The sequence below is a fragment of the Mustela nivalis genome, assembly GCF_964662115.1.
Source record: "Mustela nivalis genome assembly, chromosome: 6".
Classification (NCBI taxonomy): Eukaryota; Metazoa; Chordata; class Mammalia; order Carnivora; family Mustelidae; genus Mustela; species Mustela nivalis.
Window position 1 is genome coordinate 30,500,895 of NC_139025.1, and position 24,540 is coordinate 30,525,434.

The following is a 24,540-nucleotide window of genomic DNA, read 5'->3' on the forward strand; positions in this document are numbered from 1 at the left end:
AGATAGAGCAAATCATTCATTTCTTAACCCCAAGTGGCCTGAAAGACCAATGCACAGGAAGAACCAAGGCAGAAAACCAGTTAAGGGGTCAAATATTTGCCTTAAGTTTTTATTTATTTACATTCTTGCATTTTTATCTCCAAGACAAATACTGTTGTAATTATAATGGGTGATTAATTCACTGGATTTACTATGGCAAAGGCATGCTGTAAACCATTCCGCTATATCCTATATTCACATGACCTAAGTCCTAAGGACAGGAAAACAAGGTTCAGGTTCAGTGTCATCGAATTAAGTTCCCACAACTTCCCTCCACCCCACTCCACCTGCCATCTGCCTTCTCTTTCCTCACTCCTGTCCCAAGAGAGGCAGCCTCCCTCTCTCAGGCCAACCCTCCGCGTTCCACTTCTATCAGTTCCCCCTTCCCAAGAAGTCTCTCCATGGTCTTCAGCCTGTTGGTCTGGGCTAAGCTGTGTCCTCCCAGGAGCACTCACACAGGCTTCAGCCTCCCAGTCTAACATGACTTTCCCTCCACCCCACTCATCTACTCACGTTCCCTTTCTCCCTCGTAGTCTGACTTCTCAAAGAGTCGCCTACAAACACATCTTTACTTGCTCATCACCGACCCAACCCACTTGACAATTATGGCTTCTGCTTCTGCCATTCCATGAACATGGCTCAAGCTCAAAACAACAACTTACTGGCCCCTAAATCCAATGGATTCTTCTTAAAACCTACCTTGCCAGGGCAACAAGCACTTCACACTTTTGACCTCTTCCTTCCTTCCTGAAACAACCCTTGGTCTTCAGTAACACCCTCACCTGACATTCCTACCCACTTTTTGGCAGTAATAATCACAACCTCTAAAATCTGTGTAGAACTATCGGCTTTATAAGTAAAGCATTCCCACAAGTGGTACATTTACTCTTTTAATATTGTGAATAAATGTGTCATCTGACCATTTACTATGTGGGTGTTCAATGATGAAAATCAGTCCCATCGACAAGACATTTTTGTTAAAAGTCACAGAGAAAGGATCAGTCAAAATCAGTACTCCAACTCCCAGCTTTAAAAACCATGCTCCTTCCAATACTACCATCACATGCGCTGTTAAAAATACTCAAGTTCCACATCTCAGAAAAGATGAAGACATAACTGAGATTATCTTGCTGAAAAACCAAGAGCCCAATGATGCATACTACCTCCAAAAGAAAATTAAAAGGCTGGATAAAATCTCTCAGATCCTCTTTTCTTGCAAAATCTTCGGTATCTATTAAATTATTCATACTTAACATTTCCAAGGCTCACACAGCATCCTAAGGCAACATCCGGTGAGTGCCTGAAGAAATTAGTTTCCATAGTCCATCAACTGCTGCTACAAACAACATGTGTAAGTCATTTCTCCCCCTTCTAAAGAAAAAGTCAGCAGCTGTTTGCTAAAAAAATTTTTTATTGTGGATAAAGACATTGCCAACTTACATATATCATTTTTATTTGGAGTATTTTTTTTTTTTTTTTTACCTTGCAGTGCTCCTGAGAAATTCAGAAATGCATTGACTTTAGCTCTATAAAACACAGCCCAGTATTAAGGTTGGGTTGTAAATTCCCCACATTTAGGTATTTCCCTAAAAACCAAAGGACAACTTATCAAGTTTAATTAGAGAAACCTTAATAAGTTAAAAAGTAAAGACTGGCAAATAATCACAAATGTCAGAACATTAAAATACCATTACTTTTTCCATAGGAATATATAAAATAAATTATCAGTTATACTTGATATTTACAATATTCAATTTTTGTGGATGGAAGACATTTTAAATACTGATATATGAAAAACTTTATTGGCTTGAAAAATCAGATTCAAATGCTTTAAGTCTGACACATACTGGCACTCCCCCACTAAATCTTATCACTCCCCTAACCTTGAAGATGAAGTTTGTTTTCCATCTACTGATGGGGTAAGTATTTTGAGTCGTTTTGCCCTTTGCAATTAACCATTCAAAGGTTAAAATAAATGAGAGGCTTTATTTGCAGAGGATAGTTAATATTTTAATTGGCTGGTTTTCAGAAAGTCATTCCTTTTCCCCCACGTTTTTCTTATTTTGGTTTTGTTTCCTTTTTTTGTTTTCTTTGAAAAATTGATAATGCCAGGGACTAAAACTCAACCAACCATGATACAGGATTATATTAAAATCAAATTCAATGACTGGATGGCTTTTCTACTATATTATAGCAGTTGAAAACCATTAGGAATGTTGTGAAAAACTGGCAGCTAAAGCAAAATTCAACCACAAAGTTTAGAGAGAAGTAAACAGTAAAAGTACTGTAGTTAAAATATTGCAGTAAAAATACCGTTTGCCAGGTCCTATTGCTAACATAACAATTATATGCTTCATCACTGCATGGTTACTGAAGATTCCTTGAGCAGATGTCTCATCTCTGACACAACTTGGTTTCAGAAAAGTAGATGAGTTATGCCTGGTTTAGATCAACAAACACTTGGTGTGCATACCAGTGAGCTATAGTTTCAGCTATGATACAACTGAAACATTAGGTACCACAGCTTGAGGACAAGGTCACATACTTATTTAAATAGCAGCCATGAAAGGACAGGCTGTGATATTTAGATATGCAATCCACCCATAACAGCTTTCAAACTTACATGAAACTATGGTGGGGGGAGGGCAGAAAGGAGATGCTCAAAATGTCCTCAATGGCCTTTAAAATACGATGATATGCTACACTTAAATATGCAGCATACATCTCCTTTTCAAATTAAAAGAAACTTTTAAATTTCTTCAAATTAAAATGAAACTTTTTTTGCATGTTCTCTTCAAAATGATCATGTGTCTTTTTTTTTTTTCCCCAACTTAGAAACTTTTATTTCAGATGCTCCACACTGAAATGAAATTTTAATGGCAAGCAGCGCATAATTTAGGATGGCCAGTGAAAGCGTCTTTGGAAGGATCGTATAAAACTTAAGGGTAATAATTTCATAGAGAAATAATAATGGGCAAAACAGACAATGAGGCAGTTTGACAGTTCTAATATAGAACCTGTACAACAATTTCCTTTAAAGTGGACTGAACAAAGAACAGCGATATATATAAATACATTAGCTCGGGAGACAGGTGATGCTGAGGCAGCGACATCTTGGTTACTGAACATTTCAGAAAAAACGAGCTTTACCCATCCATACATGAAGACTTCTAATCCCCCAATCTAAATACAGTAGACAGTTACAACAAAATTTACAAATAAACAAATTGAGTCCTGGTCGGGACCAGGCCTATTTACATATTTGGATTAGTATTATTTTTACCTTTCCTTGTTATACAGATGTTTCTGTTTTCAAGGCATACTGAAATTTACAAAATTCGCATAAATGTACAACTCTCAACGACTAATAAAAACACGAACATCCTGATAAAATGAAGTTCCAGGTAAAGATTTTTTAGGATGGGTTTGTGAAAAATTAAAGTACTACTCCCTTCTCTTAGGTTGCGAACACCCAGTGCTGGTGGGGTTGATGTCATTACCCTCAGTGACCAAGAGGATGAGAATGGGGGACTCCTGGATCGACAAACCTCTTCCACCCCACCCCAGACAGAGGCAGGAAGTCTCTGGTTCAGTGATATTGCTAACTGTAGGTACGAGAGCACAGCTGTTTTTGACTTAACACTTAAACGAAAGCTGTGTGCACGTGTGTGAGCAAACGGTTTTGAGATGATACCTTTAAAAAGATACCTTGGCCCTTTAAACTAAATTACATCCCCACCGGATGTACTCAACGTTGAAAAGAACAAATGACTATACACGTAACAATGAGGATGGGTCTCCAGGGAATTACATTGAGCGAAAAAAGCCCCTCACAAAGGTTACATGCTGCCTGAGTCCATTTACGCAGCACTCTTGAGATGACCCAATTGCGGAGCTGGAGAGTAGTCAGTTTGCCGGAGTCAGGCAGGTATGGGCAGGAAGGAGGAGCAGGGCAGCTCCAAGGCTTGATGAAACTGCTGGGTATCTGCATGGGCACCGCAGCACTGATCACATCAATCCACGCATGTGATACAACCGCAAAGAACCAAACACACGCACATTCCACCTCAGGACACCTGTGATCTCCCTGGGACAACCCTGCTGTTGGCCTGTCTACACCAAGTCCTCTCAGGAGGGCTTAAGGGGGGGAAAAAATGACCCATATATGCTTCAGATCAATTGTTTGCACTATACAGATAAGCCACTACTATTATTTTCTCCTTTTTGTAAATTTCTTGATTATCTTTAAAAGATAAACCACATGACTCTAGCTTAAATGAGCTTGAAAATCAGAGATAAAGAGCTGATATATAGCTACTACAAATTTTTATCTTTATATTTTTCTTATTTTTTATAAATTAAGATGAAAGATCAAATGTTTCTAGCTTAAATTAGGTCAAATCAGAGAAGGAAAAAAGCATGTAATATAGCAAACACTTCCTCCTGTGACACCTGCAATTTCTAAACGCAAGAAGAATATTTTTATTAAGTTTAGAGAATATACAACTGCAAACAAATACATGACTTTTTCTGAAAGGCCACTTCGTGAGAGAATACATACATATAGTGTTTGCGGTTTCTTTAAAGTGCTTCGTATGTTGTCTCTGGCTTGGGAATCACCTATTGCTTTAAAAGGTCTTTCAACACAACTCCGGCGCTGTTGTCAGGTGACACTGGCAAAGGTGTAAATGTGGGCAACACATCTGAGATGGGTTTCAAAAGAAGATGCCCGGGCCCACCGGGTCCAAGTCCAGCTGGGTTAATGAGAGGCACAGCCGCAGAGCGGGGAGCCAAGAACGGATTCACGTCTGTTCTTCTACCAGATCTGGATTCTGTAGTATCTAGACGATAAAATGCAAGTTATTCAGTCTCCTATACATTATCAATTAACACTATACATGTGTTTTAGGTTCCTAGATTTGGCCCCCAAATAAATTTAATTCCTATGCTGCTGGGTCTGGACCCCCTAAGCAGGGTCTGTAACATAAAAAGGGTTAAAAAAGACAAGACAGGAAGCGAGAGGAATGGAGAAAGAACGGGAGGGACGAAGAGCTGTATGCACACTAACGCTTTATTAAACACAATATTATTTGATACTCAAATACCAGTTATATAACTGATGAACTTCACTTATTTTAATGACGGCTTTTCAGGTGCTGTTTTCTACGTTACAATGTCAATTTTCTAACTACTCACCTGAAAGACTGAAGGACTTGAAAACTCCTTTTCCCCCCAAGAATTATGAGGGCCATGAAAAAAACTGGCACCAATCCACAGTGATAAAAATCAAGTTTAATATTTATTTAACCAAAGAAAAAACTGATCCTTTTTTAGAGGTTTGAAACAATTCTCTGTTAGATTATTTCTCTATCAAGTTATGCTGAAACTCATTTTTTTATTGGAATAGGTATCTGTTAATGCTCTAATGTCCTGGTGGTTAGAATTCTGCTTTATTACCCAAGACGACTAACTCCCTAAGACACAAGTACCACCAAAAATTTAAAAAAGAAAAAAGAAAAAAAAAAGATTCTAAAACAAAGAAAGCACTGAGACAAATTCATCTAATCAACTTAACGTTGAGCACTCTGGGTTCCCAAGCTTTCCTTCCCTCTAAATGGTAACTTTCCAAACTCTGGAAAAGCTTCCAGTGCTCCTCAGTAAGCTCTGACCCTTGCCACACACTTCCAAGTCCAGGTTTAAAGACTAAGTTCATTTGGTGCTGCTGTTGTTTTTTTTTTTTTTTAAGATTTTATTTATTATTTATTTGACAGAGAGAAATCACAAGTAGATGGAGAGGCAGGCAGAGAGAGAGAGAGGGAAGCAGGCTCCCTGCTGAGCAGAGAGCCCGATGCGGGATTTGATCCCAGGACCCTAAGATCATGACCTGAGCCGAAGGCAGCGGCTTAACCCACTGAGCTACCCAGGCGCCCGCTGCTGTTGTTTTTTAATGTAAATCCTGTACCAGCTGCTCCGAACATCACTGGCTTTTGTCTCTGATCATTCCAAACCACGGTGGGCACATGTCTTGATAAGAGGAAGAGAAAAGGAACGAAGAGAGGGAAGAAGCGGAAGGTATGGAGGGGGAGGGAGGACAGGGAGTAGGAGACGTTACCATAATGAGTTTTGGAATCCACCTGAAGATGCTATGACTTAGTGTAGCAAGAAAAAAATGTGGTTTTGTTTGTTTGTTATTAAAGACTTTATTTATTTATCTGACACAGAGAGAGAGTATAAGCAGGAGGAGTGCCAGAGGGAGAGGGAGAAGCAGGCTCCCCGCTAAGCAAGGAACCTGATGTGGGGCTCAATCCCAGGACCCTGAGATCATGACCTGAGCAGAATGTAAACCCTTCACCAACTGAGCCACCCAGGCACCCCAAGAATAAAGTGTTTTTAGTATATAGTCTATAGCTGTTAGAGAAAGTGAAGAGCTTTTATTGAATTTAGGAGCCAAATCTTTTATCAAAACAAATTTTGCCATTTTTCTTTATATAAAAGTTCAGGAAAATAGAAATATTCAGCTAAATTAGACTTTAAGAGAGTTTTTTAAAATTCTGAAATATAAATTCTTTAGTATTTTATCCAAATTTAAGTATCTGATATGAGATAAGCCTAAGAGTATATAACACACCTTTATAGTCCAACTAGTAAAGATTTTAGTCTGTATTAAAATACAAAGATTTCAAATAAAAGAGAGACTTTCTAATAATGTTTATTGTTTAATGGATTATACTTCCTTTTCAACTCAAGAAAAGTCACTGCATGTCTATAATATAGGGGACGTAATTCCCTTGTAAGGCCCTTATAACCTAGTGAGATAGAAAACCATACATACAGATCCCAGAACAACGAAACCATTTGCTTCCAGGCAAGTATAAGGTATAAGAATGCATCAATATATTCTTGGATGTCTAAGCCAGTTTACTAAACTGCTCTTGTAATTATTACTAACATACCAAGGTTTGGTTATTGAATGTAACACTTAGATGTTCACAGGGGAAAAAACCTTTCTCTAACTATAAACTACACTTTTTTTTTTTTTGAGGGTAATTTGCCATTATATTTTAATTCTTAAGAAATGTCTACATGTAGGTATTATACTTTCAGAAATCTATCTTAAGGGAAACATTAATGATGTGTGCAAAAATTTATCAAGGATGTTCATCACAGCAATACTTTTAACAGAGAGGGGCGCCTGGGTGGCTCAGTGAGTTAAAGCCTCTGCTCAGGTCAGGATCCCAGGGTCCTAGGATCGAGCCCCACATCGGGCTCTCTGCTCAGCAGGGAGCCTGCCTCCCTCTCTCTCTGCCTGCCTCTCTGCCTAGTTGTGATCTCTATCAAATAAATAAAATCTTAAAAAAAATTTATAACAGAAACTGACACAATCTGAACATAAACTATACTTCCAACTCTAATTTAGCAATAAGCACCATTAATTAGTATGAGAGAAAAACAGGTGACCAAGCAAAGGTATACTGGTTCACCAGTACTTCCAAGAATAATTCCAAGTGGCTTATGTAGAGAGAAGAATTATTCTAATATACAAAGGAAAAATATTTCATATTGTCTAGGTTAATCTAAGCTAATTAAATATCAGATTGCTACAGAATATATGAAGCCAAAATCTAATGCTTTATTGGAATTTTGGAAGAAGTCACTGCACATTTTCAAAAACACTAAAAATTTAGTTAAGATCACTGCAAAACAATCACAAATTAAACATTCAACTTTTTTAAATTATAGAAAAAGTAAGTATCTGGTCTTACCTTTAAAGCTTTCTGGTACATTTGTAACTGCTGTTCTCCTTCCTGGTGAATCCAGAGGTTTCATATCATGGACAGACAGCTTTGGTGGTGGAACAGATGGATGAGATTCTGTTTCCAGAAATTTAACAAAAAGTTCTGAAAAAGACTAAAGAAATATTTGGGTTATTTTAGGCAGATATTAAATTATACTCACTACAACCAAGAAAATGTAGCAACTCTAAATATAAAAAAACTAATCATGCCTTCTGAATCATTTCTTTATAATTAAGCTTTATGAACCATGGAAACTACTAGTGCTTTAGTTAAGTTTATCCACTAAAACCTTCAGCAATATAATCAGTATTGTTTGATGACAACATTTCTTACAGAACTTAGTCATAATTAGCTACCCAATGAAACTGAGATTTCTTGCCATCAATGGCACTTAGGAGATCCAAATCTTAAATCATTTTAGTAACTGTTTACGTGGACATGAAACACAATATAAAAAACAAGTATTAAACAGTAATACTTGGTCAATGAATACAGCAAAAACTCACCAATTATCAGATTAAAATAATGTAGTATAAAAGATTTTATTTTTAAGAAATCTCTACACCCAACATGGGGCACAAACCCACAACCCCTGTTCCACCAACTAAGCCAGTCAGACACCCCTAGAACTTTCCTTTAAAGTAAGTTTCATGCCATCTGATTTAAAATAAGGTATATTTTTAATCTTCAAACAGCCCTGGGTATGTTACCTAGCCTCAGTTTCTTCTTTATTAAAAAACAAAGTAGGGGAGCCTGGCTGGCTCAATTATTGAGCATCTGCCTTCAGCTCGGGTCATGGTCCCAGGGTCCTGGGATCGAGCCTCACATCAGGCTCCATGCTCTGCGGGAGGCCTGCTTCTCCCTCTCACAATCCCCCTGCTTGTGTTCCCTCTCTCGCTATATCTCTCTGTGTCAAATAAATAATAAAATCTTTAAAACAAAAACAGAAAACAAAGTAAAATAAAGAAGCAAACTCCATATTCTAATTCACAGAGCTACTCAATTTATTTTAAGTTTTTTAGTTTTTAAGTAATTTCTATGCCCAACATGGAGCTTGAACTCACAACCCCGAGATCAAGAGTCACATGTCCTTCCGACTGAGCCACCCAGGTGCCCCCAACTTACTCAATGTATTACTGTTCATTCAGACTACCAGGCACTGTGTGTTCATGTTTATTAACTGCCTCCTCCTGCCAGGATCTAAGTTTGTTGAGGGCAGGCACTTTGTTTTCTGGTTTGCTGCTGCATCCCCAAAGTTGAGAACAGTCTGGTATACAGCAGGTGCTCAGTAAGTGCTCAATGACCAGACACACACATGCATAAAGAAAACCTCCTTCGTTAAGAATCTCATAATAATTTAGTAGTAAGATAAATGACTCTGTGCCTATAGCAGCATGATCAAATATAAAAGTACCTAATACTGTGAAAAACAAAAGTACTGTATAAATAAAAAGCTAGAATAAAACATAAATGCAATAAAATATTTAAACTGGCTTATTGGGGCACCTGGGAAGCTCAGTCAGTTAAGCATCTGCTTTTGGCTCAGGTCATGATCCCAGGGTCCTGGGATCAAGCCCTGTACTGGGCTCCCTGCTCAGTGGGGGGCCTGCTCCTCCCTCTCTCTGCTGCTCCCCTTGCTTGTATTCTCTGTCAATATCTAGGTAAAATCCTTAAAAATAAATAAACAGGGACACCTGAGTGCCTCAGAGGGTTGAGCCTCTGCCTTCAGCTCAAGTCATGATCTCGGGGTCCTGGGATCGAGACCCGCATCGGGCTCTCTGCTCAGTGGGGAGCCTGCTCCCCACCCACTGCTCTCTGCCTGCCTCTCTGCCTACTTGTGATTTCTCTTTCAAATAAATAAATAAATAAATGTTAATAAATAAATAAATATATTGCACTGTAATTAATTAATAAACGGGCTTATTATCCTTAAGATAATCACCTCTCTGGATCTCAGTTTCCACAACCCCAAAATAAAAGGGCTATATAATAAAAAAAAAATCTAAAAAAGAAATCTGATTTTTGCAAATGCATGTGACGCACAAACATTTCACCACTCCTATTTGGGGCAAGAATAAAACTGTCTCTTACGCTATTAAGCACAGATTGTTGATTTGGTCTCAGAGGCGTGTTGGGGACACTTTTTGATCCTCCTCCAAGCCACCCAGTCATCCACCTGGTAACACCACCTTGACCTTCGTGAAGCAACTGAAAGATTATTTTAAAACAGGAAAATATTATCAATACAAGCAAAGAAAAAAAATAAGAACTACTTTTACTTGATTTCAGTGGTAGCACACTATGCTTTTCAAGCCCAATTCCTAGTAAATGTCTCCTACTGAGAGAGGCTATAAATACAATAAAATGTCATCCCAAGCACTAAATCAGAGTTGAAGACTGTCATGTCTCCAAATGTCAGCATTTTGATAGGAGAGGTGGTTTATAAGTGACAAAGCTAGTATTACACAAGTTGAACAAATCCACCTCTTCACTATATGAAGATACATATCCGTATATCCATATCCACAGTCACTATATCCATATTCCTCACCAGTATGAACTGGTCCATTTCCACTTTACTAAGAAAATGGAAAAGCTGTATAATATAGAGTAAAAGGAGACAATTTTATGGGATGCCATAGTTGAGTTATAAACACATTCAGGATGGCTTTCCATCGTTTAGTTACCTGCTCCATTTCCTCCCTCTGGATACCCAGGATGCTTCCCATTAACCGTAGCACCTCGTGGCGCTGATGTTTGGGTGTGTGGAAATGTCCGATGAAGAGGTTTCTCATTAGGACTCTGTGAAAATAAAGAACAGCTCAGGCTAACTCAACGGTTATCCCAGTTACTCCCGTATTTAGTGTAAACCACAATAAACATTAAATATATAGGTATTTAATTATACTTTAAAAAGTTACCAAAAAACACTAAACAACAAAATATTTTGGAATACTTAAAAAGAAAACCTCTTGACAACTTTAAACAAAGACATTTCAAACAATCTAAAAACGCGTACCTTTTACAACATCAGTTATCGCCCACTCATTTTCTCCCATCGAATCGACCACCTGAGACAGTGCTCAGTGACACTCAGTGTCTGTCTGGCTTCTGCCTTAAGACACTCCTGATGTCTCCCTCCTCGCCTCGAATGGTGAGGAGAGCACTCGTCCTTCACCACAAGTATGCTCACAGTTCCCCATTCACATTTATTACAAATTTGCTAGTAATATCTAAGTCTTTAAAATATTAATGATATGTTACATATACACCTAGGTTCCAGACCTAATACACTGAAGCAAGGTACGTTATTGAAGGACAGCAAGAGGGAGCTAGAAAGACTGCTAAGAATAAAAGTTTTTATTTCAGGTACTTCCTAGCATGGTGATATTTTAATTCTTCCGTATGGTTTTAAGAAAAAGAATTTGAGCTGGGAAAAATCCATTTAAAAAATCGAGAGAAGTTATTCTACAGACTCCTCATGAAAACGACCTACATCTCATCACCACACAAGAAAAGGCTTTTAAAAACTTAATCGCATATAAACATCTACATGTAGCCGCTGTTTTTCCTGTAAAGGTAGTCTCCATAAAATACATAAAAGTTAAAAAGAGCATACTTGTCCACTTTTCCTTCTGTACTGTTTACTAAGTTCATCAATTTCTTTTGTACATCATCCAGCATTTCTTGTCGGAGTTCATCTGTTTTAAAACATGTGAATAAAAATAATCATTAACTGATTAAAATAGCCTGGATGAATATACAATGAGACTTATAACATCTTCACCTCAAATTTTGAATATGTACACTTACTCTAATTAGTAATATTTAATGACTTCCATCTCTTCTTTGGTTCAGGAACTGCTTTCTGGTATAGAAATTACCCAACAGCCAGAGTACGCTTTTATTCACAGTTTATCCCCAATAAAGTATTCAATTCTTTAACAGAAAATTTAAACACCAAAAACAGGTTTTCATTCTCTTCAGAAACTTAAAAGCAAAAAAGAGATTTTTCACCACTGCTTCCTTGCATAAAACATTTCCAGAGCCTCTCTTTAATGGGGGAGAAATGGAAAGGACAATTTTAGATTTTCCTTTTTCCATTTTCCTGGCTGGACTCTGGTTTTTGGTGAGCAAAGAAGAGTATTTAATATAACTAAGAGCATGGCTCCGGATGCAGCTCAGAGGACAAAGTATTCTGAGGTATACAGGTTGTAAAACCCAATTCAGATCACTGGTTCTAACATACTAATCAAGATAACTGTAACTTTTATGATTAATTCAGAAGAATGTTGGACTACTTCATTTTATAATTCTTATTTAAAGAAGCAGCAAAATCTGTAAAATCTTGTTGGAACAGCTGGAATCCAAGCAGTGTTACAGGCACAGTCTAGAATTACAACAGGAGATACCCTGTTCATAAATCCGACCATGCCATAGGGCCAACTATTCCCAGACAAAGGAACTCTCAGCCAGACCCATGGAGTTTTGGTACCTGTCACCTCAGAAATGGATAATTTGAGCTGAAGTAAATGCTTATCCAAGCTAGATTACAAATTTGGTTCTGAAAGAAGAGAAGAGATTGCTCTGCAGCAGAGCTCTACTTCTCAAATCAAGAAATACTCCAATCCAAACACTAGACTCTGACCTCTTTCCACAAAACTGACTTTGAATTATGCTGCATTTTACTGGTGGTAGCTGGATACAAGTCCCCTTGTCAGATACAGGACTCACAAATATTTTCTCCCATTCCTGGGTTGTCATTTTGCTTTCCTGATGTTATCCTTTGAAGTACAAGTTTTTAATTTTGATGAAGATCAACTTTTTTCTTTTGTTACCTATGTTTTCAGAGTCACATTCAACATCACAAAGATCTATTCCTGTGTGTTCTTCTAAGATTTTTTTATAAATATAACTCTAAAATGCAGGTCTATGATACATTTTGAGTTAATTTACACACACAGTATAAGGGAAGGGATCAGTTTTGTTCTTGGGCATGTAAGACACCCAGCTGTTGCAGCACCACGTTTTGAAAAAAAACTCTTCTTTTGGCACCTTTGTTGAAAACCAACTGATCAGACATATATGGTTTATTTCTGGACTCTCAATTCCTACTACAAGACTTCTGCATATGTTTTTTCTTTTACCTGAAAAGCTCTTTTCCATCAGGACACTTATTAACTCCTATTCACCTTCACATCTAAGTTCTTAGGTCACTTCCTCAAAGTTTTCTCGGAACCCTACAGATTAGCCAGGTCCCCCTTGCACAATGCCTACTATTCTGTTAAAGTACTAAACGTATATACAAAAATGTCCAGTTTAACGGTTTGCAATGGCTTGTGGTTCTTCTAGATTGCAAAAATCTGAATTGCAAAATGTAATTCATTTATAGGCTAACTTTACCAAAATAGAGATGGTTGCCATAACCATATTATAAAAGCAAGGTTTGTGTTCGGAAAATCTACTACAAACGTTTCCTTTCCTGTCTTTCCAGTAAGGAATTTAAGCTTGGACATTAAAGAGAGAGAGAGAGAGAGAAAACAAGATTACTATAAAATCTGAGTCAGTAAAAGACATTTTAGATTCTTAACATGCACGTATATACTATGAACACATGCTGCTATCTGGGCCCTTTCTATTACTACATTCTGAATGTACGTAGAATTCTCAACTATTCGGAGGAAGAACAGCAAGTAAATTAATCTCTTGTCGATGTTCTCAATTAACCATCCTACTCATGGACTACAGGAAGAGCCAGAGTAACAATGGGCAGAGTCTTCTGTTTCATCCTCCCACACCATGGAAAGGTAGCAGAGGAACAGAGGTCAAATTTACCTCCACTTTCCCTTCCTCTCAGATCTCCATTTACTTTCTTCCCAAATTAATGATTTTTTATATTGATTATATATTAAAATAATAATATTCTGAGCTATATAAAATGTGACTAAGATTAACTTCAATTGCTTTAACATGGCTACTAAACATGTGGCTTGCATTATATTTTTATTGGATAGCACTGCTTTGGAGCATAACCAGAATGTAACCACTATAATATACTGTCTCTTATTTAAAAAAGAAAGATAAAACTGAATGATAGACATCTTCAGAGTATAATTGACAGAGCAAAGAGTTGATTTTGCTCTGATTAAAATTTTAATAAAATAATCTAGAAGAGCTTAATTTTTCTCTATAAAAACAGATCAAGAAATCTATCTTGGGATGCCTGGGTGGCTCAGTTGGTTAAGCAGCTGCCTTCATCTCAGGTCATGATCCCAGCGTCCTGGGATCAAGTCCCACATCGGGCCCCTTGCTCTGCAGGGAGCCTGCTTCTCCCTCTGCCTCTGCCTGCCATTCTGTCTGCCTGTGCTTGCTCTCTCTCCTTCTCTCTCTCTGACAAATAAATAAAAAAAATTCTAAAAAAAAAAAAAAATCTATCTTATTAAAGTTCAAATCAAGGGGCACCTGGGTTGCTCAGTCAGTTAAGCATCTGACTCTAGATTTTGGCTCAGGTCATGATCCTGGGATGGTGGGACAAAGTCCAGCATCAGGCTCTGCACTCAGCAGGGGGTTTGCTTGAGATTCTCTCACTTTGCCCCCACCCCCGCCATTCCCCCCTCTCTTCTCTCTCACACAAAATAAATAAATAAATCTTTAATAAAAATTAAGTTGGGGCACCTGGATGGCTCAGTCGGTTAAGCATCTGCCTTTGGTTCAGGGCGCAACCCTAAGCTCCCGAGCCCTGCATCGGGCTCCCTGCTCAGCGAGGAGCCTGCTTCTCCCTCTCCTGCTCCCCCTGCCTATGTTCTCTCTCTGTCAAATAAATAAAATCTTAAAAAAAATAAAATAAATAAAGTTCAAGTCGAAGATATTTTCTTGATGAAATTCATTAGTATCAGTATAATTTTGATTAAAATCTCTGTTCTGAAAGGTAAGATCAAAACATCCTAATGGCCAAAATAATAGGGTAAAAATTTCTTAAACTCATCAGAATACAAGTTAGTCCTAAACTAATGTGATAGAAAACTGATAACTCTGCATATCCCTGAAGGCATGCAGAGGGCTGTTTCAAATTCAAGTAGTAGTTTAAACACATTCTGATATTAAAGTCTACAAAAAAACCCTCAGAATTTGGAGGGAAGGCTTGGAAGAATGGTACTAACTAGGAAAGGCTTAGAAAAGAAAGTCAAATTCTGACTTCGAAGGTCCCTATGGACTTCTCTTTTTCTCTAGGCACCCTGATTTTCCTCCCATCAGAGATTCTGAATATTTCTCCACAAAAACCGAACACTAATTCAAACCACAATTTGAAATCAGAACTGTATTTATATGGGCAGACAAAATAACGGTTATTCAGAAATGCATTTTTAGCCAAATATAATATCCCTGTGAAATAATCTAACATGCCAAAATAATTCTCTGGAAGTTAAAAAAAGAAAATAAAAGGCAGGGGGATATGCTTTAAAGTTGAGCAATAAAGCAACTGAGATTTAGTCTAGTTTAGGGGAAGGGTTACCCTAAATATACGCCATCCTAAAGCCTGCCATATGACAGCCTCTTCTCCATAATGCCTCGAGAGGACACCGTGGTCCTCACCATGTGATTTAAAATCAAAACTGAACATGAAACATACTGACTATAACAAATAAGTCCATCATAACTTTACATTTTATTTGTGATTAGTAACACTGCACTATAATACTGTCTTTAGAGCACATCGTAAAATTAAGTCACACTCCTTACAAAGTCATCTGGCTGTTGCATGACTTAGCTCCCTTGGACAAGACTCAAGTCAGATTTATTTAACAGTCATCTGACAGAGAAAAGAAAGGTGATTGGAACAGGACTTGAGGGTCAGAAGACCTGCATATGAATCACGGTCCTCTCACCAGGGCCAGATGCTGTTGCCTATTTTGTAAAATATGCATGCTTAATCTCCAAGGATTTTGAATCTACTGATTAAATGCGACTTTTCTAAACAGTGAAGTGCTATATTAAGCGTTAGTACTCACTCATCTGATTTCTTAAAATAACTAAAGAATTCACTTTTTAACCTACCCCTGACCAATACAATTATGCTATCACTTGAGTTAATATTAACACTGATAATTCTGCCTCCATTTTGTCTTGTCCTCTTTATTAACCAAGAAGCCAAGAGAAGGAAGAAAAGAAGTTAGAAAGATGATTTCATTTATAGATATGTTGGTAAATTAACTGGGTCTAGTGTCTTATCTGCACTAGCTATCTAAAAAATCAACATGAATCTTAATACATTAAATCTAATATAAAGAAATTTAGCGTCTTTATATAATTAAATATAATCAAAACAAGGTTTAGAAATTAGATGATCTTTTTATCACAGAATTTCAACTTCTACAAGATCAACTTCTTTATAAACACCAAATAATTTTTTTTTAAAGATTCCACTTATTTATTTGACAGAGAAAGAAAGCACAAGTAGGCAGAGAGGCAGGCAGAGGGAGAGGGAGAAGCAGGCACCCCGCCGAGCGGAGAACCTGACGCAGGGCTCGATCCCAGGACCCCAAGACCACGACCCGAGCTGAAGGCAGAGGCCCAACCCACTGAGCCACCCACGTGCTCCCAAAGAATACTCTTTAAAGGCATCTTATATTTAACATTTGAAGTTAAGACATACTGGCATCTGCTTTGTCTTTTAACTCAATTCTTTTCAACCGTGTAATAGAATTTTAAGGCCTAGAGTACATGGTGAATGCTTTCTCATTCGTAACTGTAATTATTAATTGATGAGCGAAAGTAATTTTTGAAATTCCACTTCCTAGCAATGACATCACATGAAAAGACTTTATTAATACAATATAAACTCATTAATTTGAACTTCACTAGGTCAGATCTGTGACTCCATGAATAAAGCAACATTGGGGTGCCTGGGTGGCTCCAGGGGTTAAAGCCTCTGCCTTCGGCTCAGGCCATGGTCCCAGGGTCCTGGGATCGAGCCCTGCATCAGGCTCTCTGCTCGGAGGGGAAGCCTGCTTTCTCCTCTCTCTCTCTCTCTCTCTATGCCTGCCTCTCTGTCTACTTGTGATATCTCTGTCAAATAAATAAAATCTTAAAAAAGAAAATAGCAACATTGAGGTCTCTTGGGTTATTTGTAAATATAAAATTAGAGTGACTACGGGCATTTACAGCAGGTCTTATACAAATATTTTTAATGTAACCAGATCAAATTTATTTTCCCTCTCTACCTGCCTCCCTCAATCCTTTAGTATGAATTCAGATAATCTATACTGTGCTTTTCCATACTGAAACAAAACTTTTTTTAGAAGACTGAATACTGTGGATCAAATTATATATTTAATTTTAAAAGGTTCACACAGAACAGCCATATCCCAAAAGAAAGGGCTGGAATTTTTGTCAGAGAAAAGTAAAGCCATTATAATAATTCTGACACTTACTGAATATCATCATCACTGTAGAAAATAATGACAAAAGGCTCTCTAAGCTTATGGGTGAAACCAACTCATTTCTGAAAGCTCCCTGTTGCAAATAGCACAGGCTACTGTGGCCCAAAGAAATGTTTTTTTCAGCCCACACAGGGTGTTTTAAATTTGGTATTGCATTAAAAAATTGGAATATTTCACATAAAAGTCTACATTTCCAGGGTCTCTTGAAAGCTCTGGAGATTTGGCAACATTGGGCCCACAGGCCCGCATTGCAACAGTCGGGTGGAGCCGAGAATTTGCTGGCCTCCCTCAGAAAATCTCCAATTCATCACTCTCTCTGCTTGGTCCTATTTGTTCTTTTGTATTATTTCCTCAGCCCCAGTTTAATAATTTGTGTTTGCGATCCATCCTTATAGTTTCTTTTTTCCACATAATAATTCACTTCCATGACCGCCTCTCCTTTGGTTATGACCAGTCCACCAGATCTTCAGCCAGTTTCAGATTAAGCTGCATAGATTCATATGAATTCCTCCCTAAATCTAGAATACTCTTCTCCAAACTCTCCACCTGCTTAGCTGTACCTAATTCATAGCTCAAGTGGGGTCAAGTATACCATTCACTAGCCTTCTCTACCCTTCATATCACCATAACCAAGGAGAATGGATGGTCCCTTCCTTTTGAAACAACTGGTTGTACGTATATGATTACATGTAATCTTCCCCTTCTAGTCGGACTCTAAACCTCCGGGAAGTACCAGTCCCCGATCTCTGTATTTTCAGTGCCTACTTCAGTGTTGCAGACATAGCAGGAAACAATGCATTTTTGATAACTAAATGAAAAAATGATTTTTCTCTAGGAAGGGAGAGTATCTGGGAAGAACAGAACACAAGACAAAAAGAATAAATGATTTATGTTCTGAATTACTCTGTCCATATGAGGGAAAATACACAAAACATATTAACTCAAAACATCTCTACATAATTTATTTTTTCCTTTGTATTTAGAAGAATTAATAGAACACACATTTAAAATATAACCATTATGTTTAAAAGGGCTGTTATTCACCTAATTGATACAAACTTTCTTCTTAACTAAAGTCCTGGCATTGTCTACTATACCCAGATGTTTATATCATCACAAATAATTTTTTAACCATTTATGGCAATTCAGAAAACTGCATCTGGTATTTCTTATATGTTTCCTCTAAAATCACCACTTCTGCCAAAAACATCTATAAAGAAATCCCTCAAAAGGTTTGGGTAACAAAGCGTCTGGGAATGTATTTGGCTTATGTTCAACAGGACATTATATGTTTTCTTGTATAAATCATGTCCTGGAAAACGGAATGTCTTTATTTAAAATAAAAACTCCACCATCTAGCAACCATAAAGGTAGTTCCATGAAAACAGTTTAAACCTCTTTTATATTTGTAGTTTTAAAACATATTTTTATGCTTCATATTATACCAGCTTTACTGGGGCTTATTTTTATACATTCTTCCAGATTTTCATCAACAAAACAAAACAAAACAAAACACTGTAAGGAAATTTTCCATTCTCAACTTATAGACTTTTTAAAAGTAGTCACCAAAATGTCTTTAAAAACATTAAAAAAAAAAATGGGCCAAAAATCTTAACCTCACTAAAAAAAGATACATGGATAGCAAATACGAATATGAAAAGATGTTCCGCATGATATGTCATCAGGGAAATGCAAATTAAAACAAGCTATCACTACACACCTATGAGAAGGCCGCACTGGAGCGCTGGCACCAGCAAATGCTGTGGGGGTGAGTGTCTGGGACACTCCTGCATCGTTGGTGGAAATACAAAATGGGATCTCAAAGACAGTTGGGCACTTTCTTGCAAAACTACCATATGTTCCAGCAATTGCACTCTTTGGTATTGACACCAAGGAGTTGAAAACTTATGTCCACACAAAAACCTGCACACATGTGTTTACAGGAGCTTTCCTTGTAACTGCCAAAACTTGGATGCCAACAAGAAGTCCTCAGCAGATGAATGGATGAACTGTGGTCCATCCAGACAGGAGAATGTTACTCAACACTACAAAGAACTGAGCTAATAAGCCATGAAAAGACAGAGTAGGACCTTAAATGCGTATTATGAAGGGAGAGAAACTACTCCAGAAAAACTCCATACTGTCTGATTCCAACTCTATGATGTTCTGGAAAAGGCAAACTATGAAGACAGTGAAAAGATCAGTAGTTTCCAGAGGTGAGGGTGGAGGTGGGTGGGGGAAAAGATGAATAGAAGGAACACAGGATTTTTAGGGCAGTAAAAATACTCTGCATGAGGGGCACCTGAGTGGTTCAGTCAGTTAAGCGTCTGCCTTTGGCTCAGGTCATGATCCTGAGAGGTCCTGAGATCGAGCCTGGCATCAGGCTCCCTGCTCAGCAGGGGAGTTTGCTTCTCCCGCTCACTCTCCTCATGCTCTCTCTCTCACTCACACTCTTTCATATAAAAATAAAATCTTAAAAAAAAAAAAAAACTCTGCATGATACTATAATAATGTTGTAGTTACTTATACATTTGCCCAAACCCACAAAATATATAACACTGAGAGTAAACCCTAAGGTAAACCGTGGACTTTGGGCGAGATGATATATCACACTGGGTTCAGCCTTGGTTTAAAAAAAAAAAAAAAAAAAAAAAAAAGGCACCATTCTGGTAATTCTGGTAAGTGATGTTAAAAATAGGAAGAAAGAGTTATATGGGAAATGTCTGTACCTCCCTCTCAACTTTGTTACAAACCTAAAACTGCTCTAAAAGATAGTCTTTAAAAACTAACAACATAAACAAAACAAAACAAAAATCAGTTACGAGACCCTTCAAGGTGCAGCTCTATACTGGCATACATACCAAAAGATACTCACAATGCTAGAATCTAAATTTGTATTTTTTATGTAAACATATTTTTGTGTATCACAAAATCAAAATGAGAACTATTTTGTGCCATTTCAATTTTATCTAATCATTTTCCTTTAAGCAGGAATTCATCTCAAAGATGATGGTAGGGAACAAGAAGTCAAAGAAGTAAAATGTCAGATCTGGCCATAGAGATGGCCAGATTTAAAGATGCATCTTTAAATGGTTCGGCAGTACTCTAGGATTCCACAGGTGTGTATTTTTCCATGAATGACAATTCCACGGAAATTTTGAACTCTGACCAATTCAAAACAGTGAAAAGAAAGATTCTGTCCTCCTACCTGCTTCACAGAGGACTAGCATCTTAAGTTTAAAAATCAGTAATACAGGATGGTGTGTGAAGTGAGTCTTTGGAACCATATTGAACAAAAATGCTTTCGGGTAAAATGATGCAAGAGTAATTTCTAGAAGGAAGGAAAGCAATATTTTTTCTACCAGACACATTACTAAAATATAGCACCTACAGGATCTTAGGGTTACCTTTCATTATTATTTTATGGGAAAAGGAGGTTATGGGGGGAAGAGAGACAGAAGTTCTTATATTTTAGGGGTGAAATCTTCTACTAGTATAGGGCTCTGCTCAAGTTCCTTTCTTCAATGGCATGCCCCTGACACTCAAAGAGATTCTTAGAGAGTTAAATATGCATGTCTCATGACCACTGCTGTGAACCACTATCTTACACTGTGAACCTATGCGGGACTTAGGCCACATGTTACTAGCTAGGGTCTCACACAGCATCTAGTGTGAGGCCAACTAGCTGGTTCTCATTAATTACTTAATGCCTGATAAGGTATCTTCATGTTTTTTCATACAAGGCCTGTAAATACCTGAACCTAGAACTACAGTTCCAAGTACATACACAATTATGTACTCACTAAGAATACCAAAATCATCAACGATGTACTGTTTTAATGTTGGTGTTGTATGTAATGGCTCCCTTTTCATACGTTTGACCACAATGAATCTTCTCATCTCCAGTAGCAAGAGCATAACAAGTATTTTGAATAAAATACCACTTTTAAAGTAAGCTTCCCAATATTGTTTAAATGTTGAAACTGCATATCAACTAATCATCAGTCTGCAGATGCTTAGAAATAAAACAATACTTTGCTTCTACAATTTAAGTCTCTAGGTACTTTCTTGCAACAAAAGCCAATCTGTCTTTTTCAAAACTGTTTCTCCTGGCAAATATTTTTGCTGTCTGGCCAAGTTTCGTGTTAAAAATAAAGTACAGTGTTACAACATCAATCAGCATTTAAAGTACTTAATGATCTATGAAAGAAAATATACAGTGATTCTTTTGAAACAAGCCAATCAAGGTTTATTTATATTATCAAATCAAGAGTGCAGCTTTGGGAAAATAAAATCACATTTGTGTTTACAGATATAAAAGCAATATTAAGCACTGAGGTAATAAAAGAAAACATTGTAAAGAGGAGAAAAGAATGTAAATGGCAAGAATGACTTAAAGACACAACAGAATGATCTCCTCACTCCCCTTCCTGTCTGTGAAACACTGGCCTCTTGCCTGTCCTCTCAAACACCAGTTGTGTAAGCATAATCAGAGCTCCCTGTAGCTAATATACACCCCACATAATGAGTCCGAAGTTTCCATACATTTACACTGAATGGCAATTGTCGTTTTTTATATCAATAGGGACCTAAGCCACCTAAGCCCTGTCAGATACAATCTAACTCTGAAACAGTCTATTCCTGGGGGTTTAAATGAGTGCCTGAACAAATCCTAAGGAGTACAGGGAGTCTGAAAATAATTTACCAAGTACAGTAAGTTACGGCATTTTTTTATCTTAGCATCATCTACCGGAAATGACTCAGGTAGATACCTAAAAAGGGATGTGGCCTTAAACATTATTCAGCAGCATGCCACAATGCATTGGGGTGTCACAGGACCAATGAGTTGGCTCACAACACTGCCTGTTCACCTCCATTAGTGCAGCGCTACCCTAAGCTGTCAATTCTCTCGCTACTTCTTGGGTAACCAGTGCATCTTCTCTGAGCTGGCCATGTGTCTGCAGATAATGCTATAGTATAATGCTCTGGCATTTTCCCAATAAATATGGCCTCCCAATAAGAGCAACCATATCAACATTTAGGGCACAATATAAATGATGCTGCCCTATCTTTAAAGGGGATGAAGATACACAAAACAAAATACAAGCCACACTATAAATAACCATTCTTCTGACAGGACAAAATAAAGTAACATGGAAACATCATGAGCTTTGGTCAAGGGTAAGAAGATCAGAGCTCAAATCTCAGTTTCATTGACTTATAAAATGAAACTCTTAATCACCTACTCTAGAAATGCTTGTAAAGAGTAAATAAGAGAAAACTAAATACAATGCAGTATATGTTACATAAAACACCCACAATACTCAGTATGTAACTGTTTCCTTGCTGCCCATTTCTGGCCCCCGCTGAGAGTTCCAAGGCTGGCCAAGCCTGACAAAGTAAGAGCAGTAATCTGCTCAGAATCAAGGTACCTTGAGGATACCTACCTCACATGATGAAGCTTATTGTTTTTCGTAGTCCTAAAATCTCTCATCTGCTATCTGCTGTTAGAGGTAGGACGACTTCCTCTGGCTCATCTGCTGGTACCCAGGCTTCAGTGAATTCTGCTTGTATGCCTTCCTAGTGTCCAAGTCACTGTTTCTTTCATCTGACAGCATCTCTGCTGTGCCACCTCCTAATTTTGCCTATTTCTAATTTCTATTTTATGTTAAGTGGCACTTCTTAATTCCTTAACTACTGCCTGTGCCAAACCCAGATACCCAAAAGTATCATGATTCCATGATCACCTTAAATCATTACCTACTGAATGCAGCTCTAGAAGAGCTCAACTTCCACAGACCCTTAAATCAGAGATTAAACAGAGACATGCAATCTTAGCTGTTAGATTTAACAAAGCATTATGAATCACCTGATTACTTGAGACCCAATGGAAAATGCTAAGCAGAGCACTCACCTTAGGAAAGTGGCAAGGCTTATATCTTACAAGCACCACACAATTACATAGTGAGTGCCTAGATATAAAGCACCATCTATCATCATAAAAACCTAGTTATACTCAGACATTCATTCCATAAGAAGTTACTTTTTTTCTTGAGAATATTGTTCTAATACATCCCATGGATGAACACAGAATGATCAGAGAGAAGTCCTAACCATAAAAAGTTGGGTCAGTAAAATCGCTTCCCAGTGACGGTCTACAGAGTGACAACCAACACCTGGCTTGCTTCCTAATACAGGAAAACTAAGTGGACAGCCAGGGCCAACTTTCGACTCTGGTTTCACTAGGACCGTATTAAAATTGAAGCAAGCTGGTCATGGGACAAAGAAATGGAAGTCACACTCAGTGGAAATTGGTCTCACTCAACCGCATGGACGCAAGGGGGAAGACTACATCTGATTCAGAAACACGGGTGTTATACGGGCAAAAAATGATAAAGAAACACCTACTTTGTTTTTTAAGTTCTTCAATTTTTTCTTCTTTTAAATCTAACTGTTCTGTAAGTCTTGATGCTGAATCCAATGCAGCATTTGCTTCATCAAAACGCTCCTAAGGAAGAAAAGTCCATTAAAAAGTACATACAAAAACCACCTCATAAACTACATAGCTGGAAGCCAAAGTCAGTCCACCCTCCTCCATTCAGCTGATGAAGCGGTGCCTCTGTGACCTCCTGCAAGTTCACAGGGTGAGTATCCAAGACAGAGCCCACACTTTACAGCACAATACTGTCTTCCTCAGAACTAAATAAAAAAGAGGATGCTACTTAAGATATGGTTACAAAAGTTTTTCTAAAAAGGACAGTAATAAGAGCATAAACACTACAAAAAGGTCAAGAAATACAACAAATGGTCTTTTTAATTTTTGCAAGTCTGATGGTATAAAATGACATTTCATTAGTACTAATTAATTTTTATTTCCCTCACTACTAATGAATTTGTCCTTGTCCTGTTTACAGGACAGCTAGAGCTGATTTCTGTGAAAATTTGCCTGCCTTGTCTAATGAGCTTTCTCTTGTCTGTTTCTGAGGGTACCTTGTAGAGTAGACGTGAACCCTTTGTCATCAGTGCTACAAGTATTATTTGCCAGATCTGCCATTTGTCTATTGACTGCAGGATACCTACTGCCATGTAAAATTATTTAAATTGCATACAAACATGTCCTCCCTCTGTTTTCACAGTTTCTTGAGTTTCAGTCTTGGGTAGGCTCCTCCCTGCCCCCAGACTCTAAATGCACTCTTCCAGATTTTCTGGCAAGGTTTTTTGTTTTGTTTTTAACATTTAAATCTTTCCAACAGGGTTTCTCAATG

General features: G+C 37.7%; 1 protein-coding gene across 4 annotated transcripts in view; it reads right to left on the minus strand.

The window, feature by feature from the left end:
* Positions 1-1,430: 1,430 nt before the first annotated feature.
* The window catches only part of TRIP11 (thyroid hormone receptor interactor 11), a 64,269-nt gene continuing 41,159 nt past the window's right edge, over positions 1,431-24,540 (minus strand). For all 4 annotated transcript variants that reach the window (XM_082733942.1, XM_082733941.1, XM_082733943.1 and 1 more), the window contains 6 exons: positions 23,684-23,783; positions 11,455-11,536; positions 10,523-10,637; positions 9,927-10,043; positions 7,803-7,947; positions 1,431-4,880 (listed from right to left, as the gene is read on the minus strand). In XM_082733942.1, the coding sequence (XP_082590068.1) occupies positions 4,660-4,880; positions 7,803-7,947; positions 9,927-10,043; positions 10,523-10,637; positions 11,455-11,536; positions 23,684-23,783 (780 nt within the window). In that variant the 3' untranslated portion in view covers positions 1,431-4,659. The remainder of the gene's footprint in view (positions 4,881-7,802; positions 7,948-9,926; positions 10,044-10,522; positions 10,638-11,454; positions 11,537-23,683; positions 23,784-24,540) is intronic.